This window comes from Ischnura elegans, chromosome 2 (assembly GCF_921293095.1).
Source record: "Ischnura elegans chromosome 2, ioIscEleg1.1, whole genome shotgun sequence".
NCBI classification, from domain to species: domain Eukaryota; kingdom Metazoa; phylum Arthropoda; class Insecta; order Odonata; family Coenagrionidae; genus Ischnura; species Ischnura elegans.
Genome location: NC_060247.1, coordinates 49,218,419 through 49,240,094, shown reverse-complemented (window position 1 = coordinate 49,240,094; position 21,676 = coordinate 49,218,419). Strand labels below are relative to the sequence as shown.

Sequence of the window (21,676 nt, the reverse complement as noted above, 5' to 3'; positions counted from 1 at the left end):
GTAATGGTTCAGATACCATTTTACGAAGTGCATTGAATTCGGCGCATTCATTTCCCTTTGCCCGCTCCGTTCCGCTAAACTTTCCCAACCCCCCCCCTCCCCAGACCATGGCCCATGGAGGAAGGCGTGAATGTGTAAGTGGGGATGAATATTGATTTTGTAAGATTATGAGTGTTGTGTGTGAGTGTGTTTGGGAGGAGGGGGACTCGGGTTTTTCCCAAGAATAACGTGTTCCTCCTCCCTTTCTTGTGTGTTACCCCACCCCAAGATGGGGATTATAAAAAGGTTGTGCGCGTGGAAGAAAAGAGAATAATTTTGAAGTGAGTGTCGGGTGGAGCCCATGCCCGAATTTGGGTGCGACACGGCAGAGAGAAGACGAGGGGCCTACCAAATCACGCAACTGATTAGTTCCAGAAGAACGCGGTCTAAAATAAGAGACCCCCCCCACCTGTCCGAAGGAGCATGGACCAGCTAAAGAGGACGCATTCCCTCCGTTCCGAATGCAGCTTCATCCAACTAGGGAGAAAGGAGTGTGCAGTAAATGGAACGAGAGTTTGTTGGATCCAACCTGGTCTAACCACAGACAACGGTTAAGTAAGATCGCAACAATCCCCCCCCCCCCCCCAAAGACCCTCTTGTCTTCTGCCAAGTGTCAAGACAGACAGTCACGAAACGCACCCGTTACTCAGTGAAAGTGAAATTAATCAACAAAGTAAAATTAACATTCGTTGGGATGGACTTTCATTTACCTCCCCCATCAAGAAATAATTAAAAAGTGTATCATTATTTACGTGTTCACAACCCAACTATATTTTGTTGTAATCATTTGCTATTTCAATTTCATCTTGAAAATCAAGTTATATTGTTGTGTTTTTTTTATTTATCATTGATGTGTCGTAAATTGTTTTTACCAACTCATACATCACTAGTTTATAAGAGGGTTTCTTTTTGTTTTGTCACATGCAGTTTTATTGTTTGAATTATATTTTGTATCGCTGAAAGTGTTGAGTAAGTGTTTTGTTTTAACTCCTTCACGGGTCATCTTAAGGAAAAATATCCCTCGCCATTCCTTTCGCCCCGTTCATTTTTCTTTCCTTGAATGCGTTGTGGAAGAGTGCACAAGCGTCCGAACGTTACCCATCAGGTCGAATCGGGAACCCCCCACCTGCAATTATTTCCAAAGAAGGGGAATATTTTTAATTTCTGTGAATTGTACGAAGAGAGTGACATAGGTTTGTCCCATAGGTCCCATGCGGGAGGGATCCACGCGGATTTATATATTTTCTTTTGTTTTTGTGAGACATCTCGCCCCGGTTCTATTTTGGTATCCGGGCAAGCCAGGGGTGGGATGCCACAATAAAAATATAATAATAATTAGCGTTCCAGCACTACCGTTTCACTCTCAATAAGTAGTCTTCAGATATTTAATTTATTTTTTCACCTGTTACAGTTTTATACATTGGAATTTTAAATATATATTTTCAATTCAAAATTTTGCTGAGCCTAGGTTCCACTTCAGTCTGTATTGGCAATAATTGGAGTAAATAATTATTTCAAGGTTTTTATTTCAAGCAAGGTTTTCAAGCTATATTAGAAGGAGGCTCAAAAAAGGATAGGACAAATAATTTTGGATGTATAGCATAAAATAATTTAGAATGTGAATAATGATAAATTTCATTTCTTTTAGAGGAGGATAATAAGCAGATGAAGTATGAAAGTGGTGAAAAATGCCTCAGTGTGGTTAAAATTGTCAAGAAGAATCTTGTCCCTCATCATTTTTGGATAGGCTCTAGCTGCAATTCTTTTGTTGCTCGAGATGGTGATGAGGTAATATGCTTTAATGTTATCTTAATAATGAGGGAACATGTTTCTTGTAGTAAGTAACATATTGTTTTCTTTAGGACGCTGGTGTTGCTTTCTCTGCACTGGTCCAGGCTCTTGACAACATTGGATGTGTAGCCATTGTAAGGAGAGTTTATAACGCTAATAATAGACCCCGTATGGGGGCTTTGTTTCCTGTTATTAAGCCAACCAAAGAGGTGAGTTAGGCTCATTAGTGAACTATTTTGACCTAATAACCTTGCCTAAACAATAGTCCTAAAAAATAGCTTCATTTACAATTTACACTGATTTTTAAAAGAAAATTTTCATTTTAAAATGTAATGTCTAGTTTTATATTACGAAATATTTTTTTACGTTCACATTGAGTATTACATATGTTGTTAAAAAGTCTTGCCTATCATTTTATGATCCCTTTTGCAATTAGATATAACCCATGTCCCAGCTAGTATTGGGGATACTGAATTTTGAGGACTGTGGGGATCTACCAAGGATATCTAGGGTATCAGTAATACATATCTACGTATTGTTCAAAGTTTGAAGTGCATTAATTTTCAAACTTTCTATTCTAACATGGTTAATAAATCCCTTTGGTATGGTGTTCTGCCCCAGTGAATTAGGCAAATGCATGGTTTTCAGCTGGACAATTACTTGTGAGAAAAATCCACAGGGAAAAAATCATTCGCCTTGGCTGGGATTGAAACCCGGATCCCTCGATTTCCGGCTGAGTGCCTTGGCCAGTGAAGCTACCAAGGCGTCATTCTCCTCTGTGGAAATTTGAGGACTATGGACTAATTTGTGGAGGATGATGCCACAGTAGCTTATTTGGCATTATGCACTCATCCGGAAATCAAGGGATCCGGGTTCGAATCTCGTCAAGGTGCATGATTTTTCTCCTGTGGATTTTTCGCACAATTTGTGGAATGCTGGTGACTCCCGTAAAGTTATCACCATGGCTAGTCCTGGTATACTTAATTTAGGATAACCACTATTTTTTAATATTTGATGCCAATGCCCGAATTCTACACTTTGTCCAATGGAGCCCATTTTGAGATCTTGCTGGCACAGCATCATGTTTTTATGAAAATTGCATATTTTTTGGCACCATTTCCCAATGTGTATCAGATGCTGAAGCCAGTCCTCTCATGGTGACATTTAGGATCATCACTGAAAGGTGTAGGGGTGGTTTTTGAAGTTAGACGTCCTAAACAAGGCAAAGACAGGCTACCAGCTGTACAATATTAATGGCGATAATGTTATGAATGGTTTGTAACTGTCCCAAATCATTATTGATGCAGGGCCAATTCTTGCTCTTCGTGGTACAAGAGCAATGAACATCGGAGAGGATAAATTTAAGTTGGAATGTTAAGAAGTGTTTGGCCTCCGTTGAAAAGATAGTTGTGAGAAGGTCAATCAGGTGCAAATTCACCAAAGCAGCATCATGTCGGGATCCTAACAAAATTCTTTTAAAAAACTTGAGCACTGTAAAACAGATGTGGAGTCTTGTCTTGTGGTTCTCATGTCTGCAAACCTAATGACCGCTTTGCAGGCTGACCACTCTGGTGCCCCTTTAATAAGATTTGTATTCCTGGTGGATAAAATATAGCTCACCGGCCTTAATAGGGATGCGGATAGACTAGACTCTTTCTACTTGAGTCAACTTAACAAAGGAGATGATTTCGAGGGTGCATGGGCAACTATTAACGTCATCCTGTCACGGGGCCCCTTTGTCTAGTGTGGGTTCTCTATGAATAAATACATGTTAGTTGAGAACATGCATGAAGACTCGCATTCAGCTGAGTAAAGTTTGGAATGGGATTTTTCATGCAAGAGTCAAGGCATCTGTGGAAGTTGATGAGATGTACTTGTTGAGCAAGTGCAAGTTCAGAGATGTGCTACTGAAGAGTCAAGAAACTGAGAAAAAACAGGAAGAAGTAGAAAAAAAATTAAGTTGAAAAAATGAAAATCTTTGCTTTATTGTAGTGCAATTTTTGGGTGTTGCCTGAAATATTAAATTCTTCCAAAAAAAAAATGCGTATGAATATGTAATAAAATAGCTTTGCGTTGTTTTTTTCCTAGTTGCTACGTTTTCTTAAAATACTATCTACATTTCTCACCAGTACCCTAGGAATAAGGAGAGCACTAATGCGCTAATAAAGTTCACACTAGCATCATTCTTAACCAGCCTAAAGATGATGCCAGAACCAGTGTGCGTTCACACATACCATGGTTAGACACTGGCGACATCCAGTGGTGGATCTATGGGACCTCCTTCCTTGTGTATCCAATTTACTCTAGATGGAATGGTAACAAATTCAATAATGTATCTCTGTTTTTCTTTTAATACCGGAAACATTTTTGTCGGCACTTATAACACACCCATATACTTAAACGAACACCCCTGATAGTAAAACACTATTTTAAAATTTAAATATTTAATGGAGCTGGCATGCTTTAGTCTCTGTAACATATCAAAATTCTTTTGACAATGTAGCTGTATTAGAGTCTGGGAATTTACGCCTGTAGGTACACACAATCTTTAGCAAAAATTTTTTCCTATTTTTGTCTTTTGTTAACTTATCATGAAATTCCTCCTTCAATTTTACCTACCTCTTAACTGAAACATCTACCACTTTCAGTTGCATTACAATCTTCTATCCTTATTCATATGCCTTATCTTTTTTGCTGGATCATGGAGAGAAATCTTATAGGAATTTTAAGTCTTTGGAAAAGATTCTTTCATTTATTTTGATTTGAGTCTTCAAGACCCGAATTGGTGAATAATTCAATTTTGAAGCAAAGAAAATATTTTTGATATCTAGTCATGGCTATCAGTGAAGTTTGATACTAGAGCTTCTTCCATTTGTCTTTTGGCCACTACTGGTACTTTGTCATGGAAAAAGCCTACAGGGATAAATGCCATAAATGGTTCTGAAATTTGCTCATTTTCTCTTCACTAATGGCAATGTTGATTTTCATATAATTACACAAAGTTTTGAAGAAAATTAAATACCGCCTAGAAGCATCAAACACATTAGGTGCTATTATCTATGCCTTGACATATGTACTGATGTACAATAAACAAACACATATCTCGGATTAAGGTCTCTTCCTCAGCTAACAAGGAAAACTCTTTGCCAAAAAAAAAACATTTTCAGGCAGTAAAGTGCTTTCAACATCCATCTTGTGTGATGCACAGTAGAATATTTCAAACTTCCTCTTGCAGCTTTTCTACCAAATGTCTGCCCCTTTCTCATTTACTGAGAAGGAACAGCCTGTCTTATTCTGTAGGTATCATCTCTAAAGCATTGATCGACATGGGGGATGTTGAGCAGATCATTGAGGGCTGAGACGAATTTTAACTGATTTTTTTATCTGCAACTGAGTTCTTCATCCTGACTTTTGCAATAACTGCCACTCCTGTTAGAGACTTTCCAACTTTCCGATGGTATGCAGAAATTTCATGTTGGTATCCTTGCTTTTTCCAAAAAAAACTTATACTTCTTTCAATGGATGACTAGAACTAGATTGCAAATTTTAAATTACCTTTAGAAAGTTAAAGAAAAGAACCTTCCATTCCAAAAGCACCTGTCCATTACATGGCAGCTTGGAACCAAAAATTTGATTTCCATAATAAACAATTAAGAATATTTGATCGGCATTTCTAGTTTCCACTTAAAAATCCTATCCAATAGTCTACTCCACTCCAAGCTGCATCTTAGTAGCCGTCTTCAGATCCAAAAGAATCTCTGGATTTTATGCTGTATACATACATGCAAACTATCCGGTTTATATGGGCGAGCTTTGCTCACCTGGCCAAGATATAAGTCGGTATGTTGGAGCAACTAATGCGGCTCTTGAACTTATGCATTGTTCCATAGAAAACAATGTTTCATTGAAACATCTCCTTATATGTACATGTGCTGATTTAGGAGTGGGGCAGGAGGCACCCAGATGCTTTAAAAAAATACAAAATTTTTAATACATTATCATTATGTTCATTTTGTGAACCAGGGAGCCTCAAAAATTTAATATCATATTCATAACTTTCATATTAAAATAAAGAGAATGATGCATAGAGTAATTGTTGCATACTGTTTTTAATCTAAAATATGAAGAGACCGTTTGCCCGTCAGACCCTTGTGACCCCCCAGAAAAAAATCCTAAATCCGCCTTTGTCCTTATGTACATTTTCACGTTTCTCCTTTGCTTACATTGTTATTGTACAGGAATATGAAACAAATTAACCTGGTATTGGGCCCTAAGTTTATATGTCGCATCAAAAAGACAAAGATGTCCCATACTTCCTCTGCATCAATAAAAATATGAAGTTGAGTGTAGGTATACTGCTGGGCTTATTATTGTGGCCAGAAAACTGCATTCAAATTGAATTTTACAATAACTGTGCATTGTTTAATTAAATTAGGTCAATAAACTGAAACTGTGTTAAGTAAATATTGAATGACAATTCATGTCGTCGAAAGAATAGGACTGATGACGAATGAAGCGAAGGACTTGGGAGCTTCGAGCATTGACGCGAGGTGGCACCACTTGGGGTGCGCTCACTTTTGGGGACGTACAGAGAAAATCAGTTGAAAAATATTGCACCTTCTTATCGCATTGATGTCCGAAAAATAGCCAAAAATGCCTAAATTTCTCAACTTAGAGTGCAATGTGGCACGTCTTCCCATCTCTCGATTGCAATAATATTTTACAGGACGTGTTTTTACACCAATTGGCATCAAATGAGGGGATGACTTGAAAGAAATTAGAAAAAAAAATAACGATCACCCTAATTCCCCACTTGTTGTCTGTTTCTTGTTATCAGCCTTCATTCAATATTTGTTCACCCAAACTGTTCCCCCTCCCACTCTCCTCACAACAATTCCATATACCCCATCCATAACCGTAAAACCTTGGCTCTGGGTATAAATACCAAGAGAGTGCTTGTTGCATCATCTTGAAAATTGCTTAGTATGTTGAAACCATTTGTGGTAGTTGAGTTTTGAATTAAGGTGTGGAAATTACCATTTATGATTTTATCATGGACAGGAAAAAGTTGTGAAGACCCTGCTTCTGCAATTTTTTTCAGAATATCATGTTTGGAAAGTTCTTTTAAGTGATTTAGGTGACTTGAGTATTTGTTTATATAAATAATGTTATGTCATAGAACAATGACTATGTAATAATGTTTTGAAAGTAGTGTGCACTTCAATTTTGGGTTTGCATTGTTGTCATAACTTCTTGAAAAATATAATTCATATATGTAATTTTTTTACTTATGTTAGTAACTATAATTAAATATTTTTAGTTGTTTTGATAAGAAATAAATTGATACAAAGATTTAAATCAATTTGTATTGTAGAGCTTTGTACATATATTGATAAGTGTATGTAACAATTTTTAAGGAAAGTTAGTTGCCTTTCAGTTTTTGGTCTTCATTGAGCTACCATTTTCTAGCTATATGCGGAAGTGTATTCTTCCGGAATTAAGAGTTAATCACTTGAATCATCAGCAGTTTCAAGCAATTGATGAACTTATTGATGGAATGGATCTCAGTATACCAGGGTAAGTGAGAGAATTTTTCAAAAAACTATTATGGGTTTCTAATAAGATATTTTCTGTGTTGCTGTGAAAGATATCTCTTCCTCAATGCTGAAGCAATCTAAGCTTAGTTCATAGCCTCTGAGTCTCTAGCAGCTCCCAGTCTAATTCGTTTAAATCTGTGTAACACTTTTTGTATGCCTGGAGCTGTCTTCAAAAAGTAGTTTCCATATGTATTCTATTAGATGATGTTTATGATGCATGATGTATTCTAATGTTTTCAGCCCAATGTTTCGTGACCCACTTGCTGGTCACTTATTCATCGGTGAGGCAGAAGGAAAGAGAATTGGAAATGGAGACATTTTGAGATGTCTGGCTTTCACACATGATAATTACTTATCCTTAATCCTGTTCATTGGCGAGCCAATATTGACTATCCATATCCATTCTCATCTTATTGCTAATATGGGGTGTGAATGAATAGCCAGCATTGACCACTATTGGATGGTTATTGGTGTATTTCTTTGCAACAATTCCATGTAGCACATATACATGAATTTTGTTTTTTTGATTGGATGGAAAATTGAAATGAGTTACAAAAATATGAGCAAAGTACATAAAGTATGTATATGAGATTTTTGAAGACTTTGTGATGTTTTTCCTAAAAATTATTCATGTTCCTTGGAGATAATTGTTAAATTTAATGCCGAGGGTGGACAAATTGAAACTCAAATGGGAAAATTTATTAATGGTCTCTCATGCAAATGGACTAACCATTTTTAATTTTTACGTATGTTATTGAAATCTAATGTTTAGATGTGCAATGGTTTTTCAGATTTGAAAGAAGACTTTCATGTATTCAATAGCATAGAGCAATCTTCCCTTTTAAATTTTGAGCTTTCACAATTGCAATTTGTGTCCTCTCAAAACATAACATATTTTCTCCTGTATGATGAGTTTAGCCTGTTCAAATAGATTTCAGGGTATAGGTTTTTTGGTAATAGAAAAGTCTGATTAGGATCTAGTGAAGCCAGGGCATGTGTAGTGAGATAGGGCATATCTTAAGTACTGTCTTACATTAAACATTCTATTGTACTATGTATATAGTATTTGTAATGAGGTGCAATGAAAATTGCATTGTGTAGACATCACCATCTGTCAGCCCATAGAAGTTGCTGGCAATTGTCCTGGTGGTATGCAACTCACTGCTGAGTATTTTAATGTATATATGTAATGTGTAAAAATATTGTTTTAATTTTGCAGAGATGATGATGATTCGTATAGGCAATGGAGTGAACTTTTGGTGCCTCATAAAGTTTTTGATCCTTATTTACAACATGTTCGAGCATGTATTGCTAGCAGAATATTAAATCCCAGTGCACCTTTACCTGAAATTGATCCTAAGCTCTACAAAATGCTAACTGAACCTCCCCAAAGCATTAAAGAAGCAGTGTCTGATACTCTCACCAAAATTTCTCACCTTTTCCCAAACTTGGGATCAAGAAGTGATCCTCCCAAAAAGGGAAGAGGAAAGAGGGCAGTTGATTCCAGGTATGTTGGAAAGAAACTATTTTAATTGTTTATGTGTGAAGGTATAGTGTATATATTTCATCACATGCTTATCACCGTTTACTTTTTATTGGGTGTGTGGTCGCAAATGGGACTTAAATGCCTAGTCGTACTCCGTCAGGATTAGTGACACAGTCTTTGTTTCTAATCAGCTTGTTTGAATTTCCCTTGCTGGATACAGGATAGGTATTTTTATTCAGGTAGGCTTAAGATGACACTTTTGAAATGTGCATCTTTGCTTTGTGGAGCCACGATATGGAAAATGAAAATTCTTATAGCAAATTCCTCTCTAATTCTTTATTCCCATGTATGATTTTCGTGATACTCTGTCGATAACAAATATGCCATGAGTAGAGATACGTGAAAATCGCTCTTTCATTTTTATTTTATCGTACTTTCAATAACAGTTTATCGCATTTTGTAGCGTCTATTTTTTATTTTCATAATGAGGTAGATGACGATAAAATGTAGTGAAACAGTTATTTGACAAAATACAGAATATTTTTGGTAATTATGCTGTAGAACAATAATAAATTAAGGAATAAGATATAAAGTGGCGGAAGTGTAGCTTGCCCATGCCCATTTGTAGTTCGCGGCCACGTAGCGTCCCAGCCAACTAGCAGCTGGCCAGTCGCTCACATGCTTTAAGCGGTGGGTGTCGGCGGAGCATTTAAACTGCGCTCGGCACAAAATATACGAATTTTGCCATCGAAAAGGCAAATTTGCGTAAAAATATCATAAAAGTCCAGTCATCGCATCTATGTCGCATTTATTTGTGCACATCGCATCTATATCGCATTTATTGCATTTGCGATTTTCACGCATCTCTAGCCATGAGGCATCCTCTCGTATGTACTTTTGAAATTAGTTTATAATTCTCATGAAACTCTCTCCTTGCATCAGTTGCGCTGTCCGTCCATGCATCGCCCTGCGTGTTCATCTCAGGTGGAAAAATTCTCTAGTGCATTAATGAAGACAACAATAGAGGTCTCTTGGAGATTCAATCTTTTAGTTCCATACTTGGTGTCTCTCCGTGTGTGCATTTATGATCTGTTTAACCCTTTCAAGATGGTGGAGTTTTCGCATTAGCATGACTGCTGTACTGAGCCCCAAGAGACTCTGACGTCCCCTCCATACGTAGCATTTTTGCAGGACATTCATTAAGAAGGGTCTCGCTGATAATCTCGCATCAACCTTTTTCAACCCTTCCTAGGGGGAACTCTCATTATCTCGGACCCCAAGGGTAGTTTGGCTCCCTCCTTTCGGGGTTTATAACCTTTCCAGCCACGTTGGCACAATAGGGTAGTTTCCTTCATCAAAGAAAACGAAAGGCATTGATTGCGATTCGTTACCCACCATTAGTGTATTCATAATACACAAATTATTTGGTTTTTGAAATACCGGTTTAGACGAATGGCAAGGGTCAAATTTTATCCTCATTTGAAAAAGGCCAGATTGGCGCCCATGCGATTTCACTCCGCATGACGTCACAGGGACCTAGTTTCTACACGAGAGGATAGGAGTTATACATCGTCTGAGGTTACCAATGCATGCATGAGGCACAGAGCTCAGGGAAACATGTCTTAATAATCACCTATTAAAACTGGCTAAGTTCGGAAAGTTTTCTTCGTTTGATAAGGTATTAATAAACCTTTTTTAAGCCAAGCGCTACCATTCAGTAAGGTACTAAGCTATCCGCTAGCATCCTGCGACGTATCAGCGCTAAGCCTCGCCTCAAGGTCACCTCACCGGGCGGGAGGGGGAACCAGAAATACGACGTACGGAGATATTTCCCGTCATTCATACTTAAGCGTCGTGTTTTCGCGAGCTTGAAAATGCTCACTTTTCATTTAATCGCGAAAAATAGATGTTGTCATTGAAAAATCTAAAAGTGTGAAATACGTACTCCAGGAGTAATAATCTTTCGATTAAAGCAATAAAAAAATAATAGGAAACCACCCTATTGAATGAAAGGCGGTCCCTTACCACAAAGAGGGGCAATATAAGACGAGGGGTCTGAGTACCTGCTCGTGGATTTCGAGAGTGCGGCTTTGTTGGGTCCCGAAACAAAGACTTTGTAAATCTGTGGCCATCATTAAAGAGGGAGAGCAAGGAAACGTATATTTTTGGCATTCGATCGCTTGCATAGAAAAATCTCTGACGAAAATTTGTAACTTTCATCTCCTGAGTCAAGAAACGTCCTGCTGCATTTTCCATCATTAGTAGGGATAGGGTTAAAACTTGGAGACCCCTGTGGTCATGTTGGTTTTGGGCGTGGACGAGTCTATTTTAAAAGTACTGTCACATGGGAGTGTAGATTAAAATTGTCTTTTTTGCTTAGGGCTTGACTGCATTTAAGGTCTGTGCTTGACTGGGTCCGAAGCTGTCTGAAGTTTCCCCACCAGAGCCGCTTTCCCCTCCACTAGCTGGAGTTCTGCTCATTCAGGGGTCACCAAGTTTTGACAGTACTGTATATTGCTGAAAAATCCTTGGGACATAGTTTTCTGTCGAATATCTTGAATTTGTGGGAATCCACCAAAAATTTTGGCCATCCAAAGTAGTTTGAAACTTTAATGTTTTGTTACACGATGAGCAATGTCTTAGAAAGTACCGTATAAGCGCGTGTAAGAGGCGCACCTTTCTTCCCAGAAATCAGCCGAAAATGAGGGTGCGCCTCTTACACAAACTTCTTATCTTCCCCCCTCCCCTTGACCGGTCGCAAGTCTAAGGCGAATTGAGTAGCCTTGGTTTTCAGTGTGAGTCAGTCATCTGTAATCCTAGGTCAAAAACAAGCGGCAGGCAGGGGAGTTTCTCCCTTAGTGACGTATTTTTAAAATGCTACTGTTCGCTTTTCTTGTAAGCATCGCGCCGTCACGTCGGTACCCCAGAGGTGAACATGGAAAAGATCGCGCGGGGGTTTTTCGCTCCGGAGGGCGCGCTTAATTTACTGCCATGAGTGGGCATCCCGCGGCATTTATACTGCATATAGTAATCGGTTATCAAACGTAGAGAAACGCGTATTTTTGAATGACATACCTGTTAAATAGTCAATATCTGTCTTGCCGAGTAATTTCCATTACGCTGAGGACCTGATTTTCCAAAAATCATCTTCAGACGCTAATATGAGGATTATTGCAACTGAAAATTATATTGGTGCCAAAACCTGCGCTCTAAAAAATTCGAACGAGTGTATTCATTGTTGGACTAAATTGTGGATGGAAGAAATCAGAAATGCTTACAAGTGAAGAGCGCGGAAGGAGAGGTCCAGGGGAAGGAGCGCGATCCCTCCGTCTTCGAAGCAAGCAACGAAATACGGAGGGTAAGGAGCGCGCTCCCTCCCCTCCGTATTTCAAGCTACGAGGCTATGAGCGAAGGAGCACGGGAAGAACACGTCTGAACTTGCATGTGACGTCGTTGCCTTCAAAGCGAAGGGGCGAAGGCGAAGCAATGTGATATACGCAGTTTGCGTTGGCTAAAGTTTCCAGTCCGTCTTGTCTTGTTTGAATGCGCTTATGCTACGCTTGTTTCTTCCGAAATTGTCCTGTTTCGACTATTTTGAATATTAGTAGCCTTATTGTAAATATAAATCTTTGTGTCAAACAAATTAGAGCTTAAAAAACTTAAATTCTGTCAGATATGCGTCTCGTTATTAGATCTCTTTCTTTTTTTGAACCTCGTGCGTGTCATACAATTATTGAAAGCTATCGAGATATCTTCGGGCTCAGTAGATGACTCACCTAGCATTTGGCCTCCATAAACTGGGGGATCGATTAAGGTCAGTTGGTGAGACGGGGTAGGGATGAAACACGTTTCGATTGTTCCCCTGTAACTTGATGTTTTCCTATTTTCCTGTGGGGTCTCGGAAAGGAAAAAAAACGGCAGAGGCATTGGCTGATGGAGGGCCGAGTGTGGCTCCGTTAAATCTACGACGTGGTTATTATCCTACGGCGCTGAGATTGCCCCGATTGTTGTCCAAGCTCTTGGGAAGGTTCATGCTATGTGCTTGTCGTGTTTTGCCTTAAAATTTTCCACGGCTGCAGTTCTATTGCAATACTCCTGCGAGAGCATTTAAACAAAATAGGGTAGTTTCCTTCATCAAAGAAAACGAAATGCATTGATTGCGATTCGTTACCCACCATTAGTGTATTCATAATACACAAATTATTTGGTTTTTGAAATACCGGTTTAGACGAATGGCAAGGGTCAAATTTTATCCTCATTTGAAAAAGGCCAGATTGGCGCCCATGCGATTCCACTTCGCATGACGTCACAGGGACCTAGTTTCTACACGAGAGGATAGGAGTTATACATCGTCTGAGGTTACCAATGCATGCATGAGGCACAGGGCTCAGGGAAACATGTCTTAATAATCACCTATTAAAACTGGCTAAGTTCGGAAAGTTTTCTTCGTTTGATAAGGTATTAATAAACCTTTTTTAAGCCAAGCGCTACCATTCAGCAAGGTACTCCGCTATCCGCTAGCATCCTGCGACGTATCAGCGCTAAGCCTCGCCTCAAGGTCACCTCACCGGGCGGGAGGGGGAACCAGAAATACGACGTACGGAGATATTTCCCGGCATTCATACTTAAGCGTCGCGTTTTCGCGCGCTTGAAAATTTTCACTTTTCATTTAATTGCGAAAAATAGATGTTGTCATTTAAAAATCTAAAAGCGTGAAATACGTACTCCAGGAGTAATAATCTTTAGATTTAGGCAATAAAAAAATAATAGGAAACCACCCTATTCTTCGTGAATAGGACAAGCATCGTAGAGCAACGGCTATGCGAAGAGAGGATCGGAACTCTTTCTACTCCCTCTTATGCCGCTTTTATAAAAATTTCCTTTTTCAATTAATATTGAAAGAGGAAAGTTCGATAACTGTCGAAATTCCAGGCGTACGTCTGCAACACCGCGCGATAGTATTAAAAAAATGCCGCAAATTTTTTTTCTTCATAGCTCCGATGCTCAAAATAGGGGTGCGCCTCTTACACACGCTTATACGGTAATTGAAAGTCATGGATGTGCTACTTCAGTGTTATTTCGAGGCAGTGGGAAACCCATCTTTCTTAAACTGTCATTGAATTGGAGTATAACTGTTTGGCTCTAACTTTCAGTCACTGAATGGGTCATGGAGAACCGTGGAGTCCATAAAAGGGAAAGGAATTTTCCATTATTATGGAAAAAGAAAGATTGCCAGACCCCAGAACTTTGTCATATTGAGGAAAATTCATCTCTGGATACAATTTGTGTACTCTTATTCTCAGATATTCTTGATTTGCTCAAACAGGAGACAGTTGGGTACTATAATTTGGGCCTCAATATATTTCATCTTGACATGCATGGAAGGGAAGACCAAAGCATTGTGACATGGGCATCATTAAATTAGAAAACTAGTAGATAGTGCTAGGGCACAGGGAGGTAATTATACCAGTAATCAAGACTGCCCCTAGCAGGGGAAGGGGGTCAAGTGGTTCAAACCCTCCCTAAATTTATGGAAGATCGCAGTTGTTGGTGGATCCCATCTAATCCCTCCCCTGTAAAACTTTCATGGACATGACCTTGCAATCAAAGGGCCTGTGTTCTACAAAGAAGATAATCAGGCCCAGGAACATTCCCTGTGCAAAGTTTGATGAAGGACTTTGCAAACATTTCTTCATGAGTAAACTAATAAAATTTGAACTAATAAAAGCTGTTACATAGAATACTTAAAACTATATGCATAGTTATACATATCTATCAAAATAAAAAGTGGCAGTTTCTGTACATACAGGGTTTGTCCGGAAAGTAAAAGGACTGAGTCGATTTAAAAAAAATTATTGAGCCAATCGTTATAATTCTTTAAAATTTTTCTAAATAGGCTCCTTCTGCATCGATGCATCGCTGCCAGCGCGATTTCCAAGCATTGAAGGCGTCACAGAAGACATTCTCTGAAATAGCCTCGAGAGCCGAGGTGCATGCTCATTGGATCCCCTATGTCGTTTCAAAATTCTTGCCTTTCATCGGCCATTTCACACAAGGAAACAAAAAAAAAGTCTGGGGGCCACATCTGGGCTGTAGGGCGGCTGCAGAAGCGTTGGGATGCCGGCATTGGTTAATTAGCTGTTCACATGAAAGGCGATGTGAGCCGCAATTTCTAGTAGTTAGTGAGCACTTTTGGGACCATCTTCGCGCACACATCTTGCGCATGTTCAAATTCTCCGTCACAATGTCATGAACCACAGATTTTGATAAATGTAACATCTGGACAATTAAACGAATGCTTAGTCGACGGTCTGAGTTCAAAACTTTGTGCACACGAGTCACAATGTCGGTGTTTGCCGAAGTCACAGGTCTTCCAGCACCGTCTTCATCAGCAACCTCTTCCCGGCCCTCCAAAAAGGCCCAGTGCCACCGAAACGCACCACTTCTTGCTAAAGCAACATCTGGGTAAGCCTACTTGATCATAACAAACGTCTTTGTCGCATATTTACCGAGTTTCACTCAGAATTCAATCGCGTACGTCTGCTGTAACGAACGCTGCATTTTCGACTTGCACCACTCACGGGAACACGTCGTGCAAAAACGTCTGTCCTGACACTCCAGGTGCTCGCAGATTACTGACCAGCCACTCATTCATTAGCTAGGAACACCCTCTACCAAATTCAGTCGGTGCAAACACGCTCCGAAGAACAGTCGCGGTGGAAAAAAATCAGTCCTATTACTTTCCGGACAAACCCTGTAATTGTACAATTGGCACTTAAAGGTTTAAATTTAGAAATTTTCACATTTAAATGTCCAGCTGTTTTATAATATATCTTGTATATAATAACCATCCTTTAATCGTAAAGGATAGTAATTATTTTATTGCTGTTAACATTTTCCCTGTAGTGATGGAGGTGAAAGCAGTTCTAATGTGAGTGATGATGTGATTCTTGCAAAAAAAATCAAAGACGAAATAGCCATAAAGGAAGAGAAAGTTGAAGAGGCGGATATTGTTGGGGTAATATCTCCTATTGAAGATTTTAAGGCTGCCCTCACATCAGAAGTTGTTCCTTTCAGTAAAGGTCTGTTTTGCAGTGCATGATTTAGTACTTATCTTCGTATTGTACCAAAATGGGGGTCGAATTCTTGCGGTTCCAAATTCAATAAAGTTTTGTGGACAGCAGAACATAGCATTCCTTTATATTGAATCATCAATGTATTATATGCATGAACTATAAATCAATGTTTGTACTATGAGCTTTTAAATATTTCTGCTCTTCATCAAGGGCATAGATGTCACTTTTAATAGTGGTAGCTAGTTAATGCATACTAGAGTCATGTAACTGTAGGGAGAGCTGCCATTTACATCTTTATCAACACTTGTATGAAATAATTGCTGGATGTAGTAAATTCTGATATATTTTTCATATAAAGTAAGGCTATGGTGATGATTATATGTGGAATTTTTTGAACATGCAGTATCTGCAATCCCTAACGTTAGACTATTTCTTTTCCAGTTTGCCAGCAGATGCAACATATAATTTTAAAATTCGTAATCAACGCATTTGAAATGGTAGATTTTGTAAAGCCTAAAGAATGCTTGAAAGTCCTCAGGAATGCTGTCCTTGCTGATGATTTGAATAAGAGTGATTCTGTTGCTGGTTTCAACTGCTGGATGAAAGGTGTTTATCCTCTTCTGCAGGAGCAGTGTAAATTGGGATTTTGGAATCTTGTCCAGCAAGGTAATTGATGAGGTTTTGAAGTAAAAAAACATATTCACATAAATGACAGCATTTTTTGGCCTTGCATGGTAAAGCTGGGTATTTTGAATGAATCATCTCCTGTGACAAAAGGTTATTTAATCTCAAGTTCTGATCAATCATTCTACCATGCTGATATATTTCGCACTATAAACCTTTTCAGCTCCCATCCCCGCCAGTTTTTTGACAATGCTTCTGAAAAATGTTTATGTAAAATTTTAATGAGATCAGAGTATTCCCAAATCTAATGCCAAGTTGTGTGAAAAACATGCCCAGATTTGTAGTGCTGAATCATGCGTGGGCCAAGCAGTATAGGCATTCTTACAGTGGTTAGTGTAGTTGTTGCTCGTAATTGTTTCTTACACCTATTTGCGTGGCTACTCCTGTATTAGGAGGAGTGTGCATTTAAGTGAGGAGTGAGTGTGGAAGACCAGAAAATTAAGAAAAAATGCGTTGAAAAAAATTTTCAAGTGATGAAATATTTTTAGATATACTATACCAGGGAGAAATATTTTACTGCCTGTAAGTACTTTTAATGTGGTTTGCAAGATAATATTTTCTAATAAAAAGAGTGTATGAAATGTATCATAAAGGCATTGTCCACAGTAAGTAATTTACATGCAGTTTGGTTTGGTGAAACTGCAACAGGCCTCAAATAGAAGGTCCTTAACAGCACCAGGAAAAGGCTTTCAAACAAGGGTCATAAAACAAATACATATTAATTCATACAATTGCTAATTAATGAATGAGGACATTAAAGCAAGAATCCAGCACTCTTAGGTGAAATATACGGATGAAGGAAAAAAATGCAACCAGAGAAAATTTCATATAAACAGGAGAATCAAAATATTCCTATCATTTACACTTATATGATTGTGTGAAAGATTCTATAGTCAACTTGAGGTAATGTGAAAAATCCGTAGAGAATAAATCATTTGCCTTGACCAGGCAAGGCGGATGATTTTTTCTCTGTGGATTTTTCGATCAATACATTATTTTTGGCATAACATTGGTGATAGAATATTCTCAGCTAATAGCAATCTGGTTCGACAAAAACAGTGATTTCAGTGGATATTAAGGCTGAGATATAGGAAAGATGTGAAGCCAATTTGAAGTAGTTGTTTCACAACTACTGTGGTAATGTCAAAATGGTAATGAAATATGGGTGGGAATCATCTGAGATGTTTTCTGTTTTATTGTCCTTTCTTGATCATTGATGATGTCTTAATTTTTTTACCTTTTTTTAATTGTACTGTACATATTTGGACAAAAATACTCTAACCTTGGAAGTGAAATTCAATTAATTTTCCTCTTCATGGAAAAATGGATGGAAAATCCCATTGTATATCCAAATAATTGCAAATCCAATTTTTTATTCTTAACCATTCTTCAATACTTGTGCTAACACATTTTTTCATTTCTTGGTTTTTGTAAATGTATACTTTCAATAGCCTAAGACTTCTTTTCATAAAAGAAGCAATAGATGACCTGGGTGTGTAGAGTTCATCAAAAAGTATGTCCATTTTCTTGCCCATGGATGGGCTAATTTTACTCTGCTTTCACGATAACAGTCATATGCCACACATTATTCGTGACGGTTTGTGGAAGAAGGCTTGAAAGTCTCCTAAAATATGGATTATCACTGCAGAAATGCTGTGTGATTCTGTGAGCAGCAACAGCTGTACAATATCCTGGACATTTTAGCGTGATATTGCCTACATCTTTATATAGCTTCACAGGCAAGGAAATAAGGTATATGGTGAATAATTATATCATTCACTTGCAAAGGAGACGATTTGACTTTGTTTTTATGCCACACTGATGAAATAAAAGGGTAAAATGCATCTGAAATGAGCTTACAACAATGCAGTGGTCAAAGTTTAGCGTGCGGTTATCCTGTGAGATATAAATTCCAGATGGAATCAGTGACAAAATGGACTCATTATAGTGCTAGAGCAAACACGAGCTCTTGTTATAGGTAGATGATTTCTGTATGCTTTTAAGGCCTGTTTACACGGTACATTAACACGTACGGGTTGAATGTATGAATGCGAGAATGAACGCCAAAATGCACCGTGTAACCACCCAACTTGTGCGAATGCATGCACAGAAAATAGATTCTGTTCTAATTTGGTTAACGCATTCGTGCATGTTCCGTTGCGGTCCACAAAAATCATTCACGCAAACGTACATTAACTCGTACGTGTTAATGTATCGTGTAACCAGGCCTTTACGCATGGACCAACCAACCCAAATAAATCATTGCAATAGCCCGCACACCTTCAGATTTCTTCTGTAAAATGTTATTTAAAACATTGCATTGGATCACCTTAGAATACGGGTGGTATGAAAATATTTTTATGGCTTCTTTCCCAACAGAAAGCCTTGGCTTCATCACCAGTGATGAGTGCAGTGAAAGTGGCCTTTCTATTCATGAAGTCAATGAAATTTTGGGTGGTGGAGAGTCTATACCGGCAACTTTGTCAGATGAGGAGGACGTGGAAATGGTAAGGGTATTATTTTTAGTTACAGTGAAACCTCTATTTTACACTTTTGAATGGACCACTTACATAAAGTGCAAAATTGAGGAAATTGTAAAATATAGTATCATTGTTTAAAGGCAGTATTGTGTGGCACCTGATAAAAAGTGTGCAAAATGAGGGAAAACGTAAAATGGGGGGATGTAAAATCGAGGTTACACTGTATTATGATTATTTTTTAAATTATAATTTATGCATTGAGATTTAATAATATCCTATGCACATTAATTCATTTTTATTGATATGTTCTAAATACTCATGTCTTACCGTTATGACATGCTTCTTCACAATCTGATGAAAGTATCATTTGGTGTGTTTCAAGAGGGGGAAACAATGAAAATGCTTTCTGTCATTTGGTTTATTTAATATATTATAAGTTAGTCTTGTCATGATGTGCCTTTGATGAAGACTCAGGTGTAATGCAGTCTCATTGTAAATTTTTAAAAGCACTATGATACAAGGCCAATTTTTAATGCTTTGATAGACTTTTCCTCATTTACTATTCTGCTTAGGGGATTCTACTGAATACAAGGGGATGCAGTGTGCTTTATTTGATATAGGAGATACATAATTCTGTAAGATCATCAATGAGAAAAATATTTATATCCCATGATTTGTGAGAACATCTACTCGAGCTTAGACTTATATCTGCTCCCTTTCAAAGGAGGAATTAAAAAATCAGGGCATAGTAAGTTCTTGCTACATTCTTTGCATACTTAGTTCTGTACATCATATTTGGTTATGTTTCTTTTTGATACAATTTGCTCTTACATGGTGGACTCTTTGGCCTAAAAACATGCCTATTTACTATATGTATTAATTAGTGATGGGTCGATTCCAAAATTTTATCGATTCCGATCCCGATTCCGATTCTGACATTTCGATTCCGATTCTACCGATACCGATTCCATCGATTCTGATGCCATAGGCTCCAAGAAAAATATCACTTAATTCCAGGCAATAAGAAAACCACTTTTAAAAATATTACTCTGTGAAAGAGTCAGTTGACAAAAGCATCTTTCATATCATCACTATGTAATTAAAATATAATAGCTAAATTTCAAAACAGAACATACTTGAAAAGTGGTGTTACATGATAGGTATTACTTTAGAATATTGGCACTCATAATATGTCGACCATATATATGTATCCAAACTACAAGGGAGAGCCCTGAGTACAGAAATTCTCATAGCTGTAATAAAGATTGCATACTACGTATATAAATCATGTAATATTTGGCCCTTTCAAATTCTCAAGCAGAAAAACCAATTATTCTACATGCTCAGCCAGCAGGTTTTGACGTCTCCATGTTACATTATTACTGCCTGCAGAAAATTGCCTTTTGCTACACACTTGTGTGACTGGGCAAGTACTTTCCTACCAAAATTGCAAGATTTCAGAGACTGGAATTTTTATTAAAAATTATATCAACGATTTTTTTGGATCTTGAATCTTCATGGAATTCAAGTGGACGAAGCGAACGAACTAAAGAACCAAACTTTATTTTGTAGAGCCAAAAAATTTCTATACTTCTCACATCATTTAATCAACCTTAAAATCTCTTCCTTTTTTCCCTTCAAGAAAGAAACTAAACGCTACAAATGAATATCACATCGGTCGGACGCAGTAATAAAAAAGGCTAAAAGAGCCTTGTGGTGTGAAAACTACCCGTCTGCGCGGCTCACCTCGGCGAATGTGGAAAGGGAAAAAGGGTATCGGTTGTTGCCTTTCACGGAAACAGTTCATTTTACTCTCTCTTAAGCATGCTGACTTAATCTCTTCACTTTACTTCAATACCCGAGGTATATTTCTTATGCGTGGGATGGATCCGAAAAATATCCAATCCTTAGTATTTTCACTCGAGTAATGCGCTAAATGTTCTAGTCGATCTATACATAATCCTTTTTAACATCTTCATTTTAGTGTTTGAAGTCAATTAAGACGATTATCCATGCTTTAAATGATGATTTTCAAGACTAATGTTTTAAAAAACTTGAAAAATCGGCCTCAGTTACCGAGCCGAGTTCCGCGGCGTGTAGCTCAGCCTTGAGGCGCGATTGAAAAATCGCTCCTATTTCCTTCGTAACAAACTTTTTTTTCCAATATTTCTAATTAGTAATCTTTATAAATCTCTACTTTATATTGTGGACCAAATTTTCCGAGTTATATTTTACGTAAACGAAAGATAATGCCTACTTAATGTCAAATTTCACGTGAAAAACGGGTTGGCCATTTTGCGTTGTAAAACCAGACAGATGAGAGCCAAAATCTTCAAAAGTCATTGAAATTATTGGCAAAGCACCAGATCAAAGGAATATTGCGTTTTTTATTCCATAAAGCTCATACCAATGCAACACCACCTGGATAAATTTAAAAAATTTCGAGGATTAATGAGATCGCACATGGTTTTGAAAAGTTGGTCATGTTTGGGCCACTGTATCATCACTAAAGGATCGTATTTA

At 38.0% G+C, this 21,676-nt stretch overlaps 1 protein-coding gene across 1 annotated transcript in view; it reads left to right on the top strand.

Annotated features, from left to right (window-relative positions):
* The window catches only part of LOC124153700 (X-ray repair cross-complementing protein 5), a 38,989-nt gene that overhangs the window by 13,029 nt on the left and 4,284 nt on the right, over positions 1-21,676 (top strand). Inside the window, exons 8-14 of the mRNA XM_046527019.1 lie at positions 1,688-1,827; positions 1,902-2,039; positions 7,268-7,407; positions 8,647-8,934; positions 15,820-15,995; positions 16,431-16,655; positions 19,053-19,180. Of these exons, the coding sequence (XP_046382975.1) occupies positions 1,688-1,827; positions 1,902-2,039; positions 7,268-7,407; positions 8,647-8,934; positions 15,820-15,995; positions 16,431-16,655; positions 19,053-19,180 (1,235 nt within the window). The remainder of the gene's footprint in view (positions 1-1,687; positions 1,828-1,901; positions 2,040-7,267; positions 7,408-8,646; positions 8,935-15,819; positions 15,996-16,430; positions 16,656-19,052; positions 19,181-21,676) is intronic.